At 44.3% G+C, this 6,000-nt stretch overlaps 1 protein-coding gene across 3 annotated transcripts in view; it reads left to right on the top strand.

The window, feature by feature from the left end:
- Positions 1-819: 819 nt before the first annotated feature.
- The window catches only part of tcerg1l (transcription elongation regulator 1 like), an 88,030-nt gene continuing 82,849 nt past the window's right edge, over positions 820-6,000 (top strand). The window contains exons 1-3 of one of the 3 annotated variants that reach the window (XM_085361688.1): positions 820-1,020; positions 2,994-3,086; positions 3,192-3,336. In XM_085361688.1, the coding sequence (XP_085217814.1) occupies positions 820-1,020; positions 2,994-3,086; positions 3,192-3,336 (439 nt within the window). Of the gene's footprint in view, positions 1,021-2,993; positions 3,087-3,185; positions 3,365-6,000 lie in introns of all 3 variants that reach the window. The other 2 variants (XM_085361689.1, XM_085361687.1) reach the window with 2 other exon arrangements.

The following is a 6,000-nucleotide window of genomic DNA, read 5'->3' as shown; positions in this document are numbered from 1 at the left end:
ATAAATCGCTAAAGGTTCATCAGTGTTTCAAAGAACAGGAAATGCTCGTGGTTGTCTTTCCATCAAAATGAAATTACTCACAACTCTGACAGGTGTGATGATGATTTTGAGGTGATCAGTATGATCGGATTGATAATCAGTTGGATCAGTAATGGTTTCCATGAAGAGAGTATACTAAATGCAACAGTAGAAACAGTAGAATTATATTCTATTGTTAAAGTGGAGTTCAAACACCAGTTGGAGACTTCAGTTTAACATTTAGTTCTTTAATAACTTTTAAATATTTATTGGTCTGGATTCGGAGGTGTTGGCAGCGATCCGTGGTCTGTCTGGACCAGGGGTGCCCAATCCCGGTCCTCGAGAGCTACCGTCCTGCAGCTTTTAGATGCATCCCTACTCCAACACAGCTGAATCAAATGGTTTGATTACCTCTTCAGCATGCCATCGTGTTTGGCAAAGGCCTGAAAACAAGCCATTCATTTGATTCAGCTGTGTTGGAGTAGGGATGCATCTAAAAGCTGCAGGACGGTAGCTCTCAAGGACCGGGATTGAGCACCCCTGGTCTGGACTGATTTTGGATGAAGATGCAGTGTTTCTGTGGAAGTGTCACTTTGCACTGATGAAGCTGATGTCACGGCTGTTGAAAGCATGTGCTCAACTCGGGTTTGACTCGTTTATGTTTTCTTTTTGTGTATTTTTTATTTGCAGATTGCTAACCTCAGCATTAACTTTTCTTTTCTTTTAGCATACGGTTTGACCCATGTGATCATACTGCTCAGCCCTAATTCGCCCGTTTGCCACTCAGATGGTGATGTCATCATGATGCTGCCAGTCACCCGGTTTAAAGGTCAGCCAGCTGGCATGGTAACCACCACCACACCCTGGCTGTCTGTAAGCACTGACCCCTCCCCCCAGTGGCTGTGGTTGGCCAGCTGGTCAGCTGCAACATACCAGGCCATGCCTCCTTTGGTGTTCTACCCCCCAGCTGTGTGGATACCTGAGCACGCACAACTGATGCAGGTAACGCTGTCTGCACATCCTGCTGTTACACACGTTTCAGTTTCCTACCACAGGCTGCTAACAGAGAAGCTCTTTGTTGAACGAATCCTCCAAAGCTGTCCCAGCACTCTACACCACAGGTGTCCAACTCCAGGCCTCGAGGGCCGGTGTCCTGCAGGGTTTAGATGTGTCCTTGATCCAACACAGCTGATTTAAATGGCTAAATGACCTCCTCAACATGTCCTGAAGTTCTCCAGAGGCCTGGCAAGGAACTAATCATGTGATTCAGGTGTGTTGACCCAGGGTGAGATCTAAACCGTGACACTGGCAGGACGCTGGCCCTCGAGGCCTGGAATCGGACACCCCCGCCCTACACCATCCTCATCGTGGTCTGGTGGAAGATTTGTTTTTAATATCAAGCAATGGCTGCCTTTCCCTCTGCTCTGTTTGAACCTGTTCTGTATAATCATTGTTAGTGTTGCCTGCTCACTCATATCTGGCACTGTTCTTGGTAGTTTGGGTGATTGGTGCTGATGTGCTCAAAGATCACTAGAAAATAATCGAATAAAAAAACCTGACAGTTTCTTCTCTTGTTTATGGGAGATCGTCATAATCAAATAATAATAATTATCAAAGAAAAGAAAAGTGAGAACTTCCAGAATTCTCAGGTAGTCCCGCACGTCCTCATACAGCAGAAGTGCAGACCGCAGAAAGCCTCAACAGGAAGTGACAGAAAGCTTTTCACAGCTGGAAACGTTTTACTCTGCAGAGTCACGCTGGAGTCTCCTCTGAATTAACAACATTATTGATGAATTAACAGCGCTGAAGGCCCCCTGCCCTGCTGTGGACGAGTCAGGTCACACGGAGCGATGCACAAGGATTTGACTGGCTTAAAACAAGGAAACCAATCAAAAACATTGTCTGGAATTTAGGTTGCTGAATGAACGAGGCGTGTCCAGACGTAGGGACAGCTTCATTGTGTTACATGCAAATCAGTCCAACAGTTTTTCTTACATGTTGACTGCTATATATTCAGCATACACTATTTTAGTGATGCAAATATGTCCGAATGTATCCCCTCACATCAGCATTCGGATGGAATTTAATTAGCTCAAAGTGATTACATTTCTGTTGTAATGTAATTACATTACAACAGTGAATGAGCCGAATCATGAGCAGCGCTGACTGATTACAAGACCTTCGTTTATTTTAATGTCTCATGTTTCATCTTGTCCCTGAAAGTGATTGATTTATATGTGAAGCGAAAGGGTTAAGGACATGATTTCCTCACATCGCTTCTTCAGTTTGATCTAAAGTGTCTTTAAGTGAGTTCGGCCTCCTCTGCAGTCTAGAGATAAGATGAAACTTTAATGATCCCTGAGGGCAAAGTGAATAATCGTCTGTTAATTATCGGTGTCGTATTAATTATCTCGTGCTGCTCTTCTTTAATTCTTTCTGCATAAACTCCAGTGACAGAATTTAACATCTTATCAGCAGACCTTCTGAAGTAATTTTTCTTTTCAAAGCATGTTTGTGTCGAACAAAGAAAACTGTCTGAAATCCTGCACAGTGACATTAAATGGTGGCAAGAAAGGAAGGAGCTGCAGAGAGTTCTGAGGTTCTGTGCCTGGACTGAAAAGCCGCTGACAGATCTGGACCTCTGTGCTCTGACTGGCCTCTTTTCACTCGTGGATGATGGATGAAGGAGGTTTAGTTTTTATAGTGATAATGGATCTCTGACAGCTCCTTCACCTTGATGAAAAATCCTTTTTCAATAAGAGGATGATGAGTTCAGGTCCTCATTTTATTCTGTCAGCAGCTTCATCTGAAAGTCCTCCACTTATTTCTGCACACAGCACAAAGGTCAGGCAGGGCCAGGAGGACAAATTGGACAAATTCTCCGACAGAAGGCTGCACCAGCACCTGTCTACCTGTCTGTGTGTCTGTCTGTGTTGGTGGAGCAGGAAGTTCATCCTAATTTTTTGTGGTTTCAGTGGGAACGTCCAGCAGTTGAAGTCGTTCCTCTCGTCCAGCCGTTTTATCAGTCTTCACCTCTTCACCATCATTGTCATCATCGTTTCCCAAAGGTACGCACGCACGCACGCACGGACGCGCACACACACACACACACACACACACACACACACACACACATATACTGGAAAATGCTAATGTTGCTACTGTAGTTGCAGATCACTGATACCTGGTTCTCACCAGAGGAAGTGGGGGTGTTTCCAAGGAGACAGAAGCGCCTCCTATTAACCAATCGGATAATCCCGAGATCACGTAGACAAACCTCTGCGGCCAACCTGCTGTTGTTCCCTCCTCAGCTCTCAGGTAAGACAACACCTGCTGCAGATGTTGTGTTCGTGCTGGCCATCTTTTACAGTTTTATCTGGTGAGGATGCAGAAACGTGACAAACCAGGTGTCATGTGACATTTCTGTTCACTGAGTCATGTGACCTCTCAGTTCTTTACCTGCGATCAGTACAGTTGGAGTCAGGTATGTTTCCTTTATGAATCCACCTGATTATTCTGATCTGTTTGTTTAAACCAGCCCAGAGAGTTTAAGATTACACGCAGTTCATCCAATCAGATCAGGGACCTTCACGTCGAGGCGGGGCTTCTCATCTGGTCCTGTGCATTTAATCTGAAAGGCTCTGTGTAAAGGCCTGGCTAATCTGGAATCGAACCAACAACCACTGGAGGTTGGAGGTGTTTCAGGGATGCTGGATTCTCATTTGCCATGTTGCCATGACAACACGGCTCATTTCTGAGAGCTGAGTGGCTGTAGCTCGCTGCTCCGAGGTGAATGTGTTTTTACTCTCTCTCACACACACACACACGTACTGGTGTCAGTGTAATGGGAAGATGATTGGTCCATTTGAAATTACCCAATGAAGCATGATGGGAAATGTGTGCTATTCAGCCCTGAGACCGCAGGCATGTGTATTGATGAGCAGAAAAACCGTGACGGACATATGAACGAACGAGGTGGCGGTCTTATTTAAAGGTGGTGTTATTAGATAGACTGAATGATGGTAGGCCTATGTGAATGTGAATCGGTTCTGTTCTGACTCAGGTGGTGTCTGCGCTTTGGAATCAGCCTCACAGGGTGGGGTGGCTGTAAACAGTGAAATGTTTAAATGTTGGTTAAACATCAGCCTGCTGATCTTCTCCTTACATGAAGGAGGGTCAGAAGCTCGTATCAACTTCACTGATATTCACAGTGTTATTGCCCCTTGAAGTGGGATCAACTCTTCAGGAGACAAAAGTGAGTGTATACACTCTTAAATTTCTCCGGCAGCATGGCCTCGCCCAAGTAGGTTTGCCCCTGAATTGCCTCCTGCATTCCTGATTTTGTTGGTCTTCAATCCTCATGTCCTCACTTGTCTATACTATGGTGGGAGGTTAAGAAAAAATATTATTTTACTTGTACTTTTCGCTCCACTGCACTATTTGACAGATTTACTGTCCATTGCCCTAATACATGAGCATGGGCTGGGCCAGAAGTAACTGACCAGATGATTACAAAGAACGGCTGGGAGTATAGAGACTGAGGAGGTTGGTGAGATAGTCAGGGGCAAGGTTGATTAGGCATTTGAAAGTAGGCAGCAGAACTTTAAAATCAATACGAAATTTAATAGGCAGCCAATGTAAGTCAGAGAGCACTGGAGTAATACAGGCAAACTTTCTAGTTCCGGTTAGGAGACGATCGCAGCTTTCTGAATGAGCTGTAACCGTTGGAGGTGAGCGAGTTGGAGTCCAGAGTAGAGCGAGTTACAATAATCTAATCTGGAGGTCACAAAGGCATGTACCAGTTTTTCAAGATCTTTGTACGGTATTAAACGATTGACCATGGAAATTTGGAAGAAGCCAGATTTAACCACAGAGGAAACCTGTTTATCCAGCTTAAATGAGCTATCCAGGCAAACACCTAGATTACTTACAGTATCTGTAAGAAAGTAAGCAAAGGGAGCAAATCGGGCAGCTAGCTGGTCTCGTGGAGTGTGACTATCCTACACCATAATCTCAGTTTTCTTCTCATTTAAAATGAGAGAATTGGCTGACAGCCACTCTGTAACCTCTTTCAAGCTGTCAGACAAACGATTCAATGAAGCTGGCAGGTCATCACACAACTGGAAATAGATTTGAATGTCATCAGTATAACAGTGGTAGGAGATCTGATGTTTGTCAAAGATAGAACCCAGGGGTAGCATGTACAAGGCAACACTGGAGGGCCCAGCACAGACCCCTGTGGTACTCCACGGCAAACAGGGCAGTGGCGGATGAGTAGCAACCCATCATGAAAGAAAGTCCTACACGAGAGGTAGGATTTAAACCAAAGTGCAGAATCCTTGATGCCTATAACATGTTCCAGTCTCTCTAAAATCATTTTATGGTCTACTATATCAAAAGCAGCGGACAGATCCAATAAAATTAAAATGGGAGGGCAACCTGAGTCGGTAATTAAAAGAAGATCATTGAAAACCCTCAGCAGTGCCATTTCAGTGCTGTGGTGAGGTTTAAAACCAGACTGAAATTTGTCACTAATGTTATTTGCATTTAAGTAGGCCTGTAGTTGCAAAAGGACAGTTCTCTCTAATATTTTAGATAAAAACGGAAGTTTAGAGATAGGCCTATAATTCGCAAGGTCAGTATGGTCGAGGCTAGTTTTCTTTAGGATAGGTTGCACCACTGCATGTTTAAGTGCAGATGGGACATGGCCTGCGAGTAATGATAAATTAGCCGAGCTGAGTTTGAACTTCTCAATTGATCAATTATGCTTTAAGAGTAGAAAGTGAGATTGGTTCAGATTTGTAGAAGTTGGACGGAGATCCTCCAGGAGGACGAGGATTCACCACAGGAAGATGAGGGAGTGAGGTTTTTAGAAGTGAGATTTTCCTCGTAAAATAATTAAAAAATTCCTCACAGAGAACTGGGGAGGCAAAGTCTACTTTATCAGGGCAAGGATCGATCGCAGAATTGAAAATTTTAAAC

This window comes from Diplotaxodon limnothrissa, linkage group LG8 (assembly GCF_057381915.1).
Source record: "Diplotaxodon limnothrissa isolate DT_005_m linkage group LG8, D_limnothrissa_male_GT1.1, whole genome shotgun sequence".
Classification (NCBI taxonomy): domain Eukaryota; kingdom Metazoa; phylum Chordata; class Actinopteri; order Cichliformes; family Cichlidae; genus Diplotaxodon; species Diplotaxodon limnothrissa.
The sequence above is the reverse complement of the archived record's forward strand: the minus strand, read 5'-3'. Positions and strand labels throughout refer to the sequence as shown.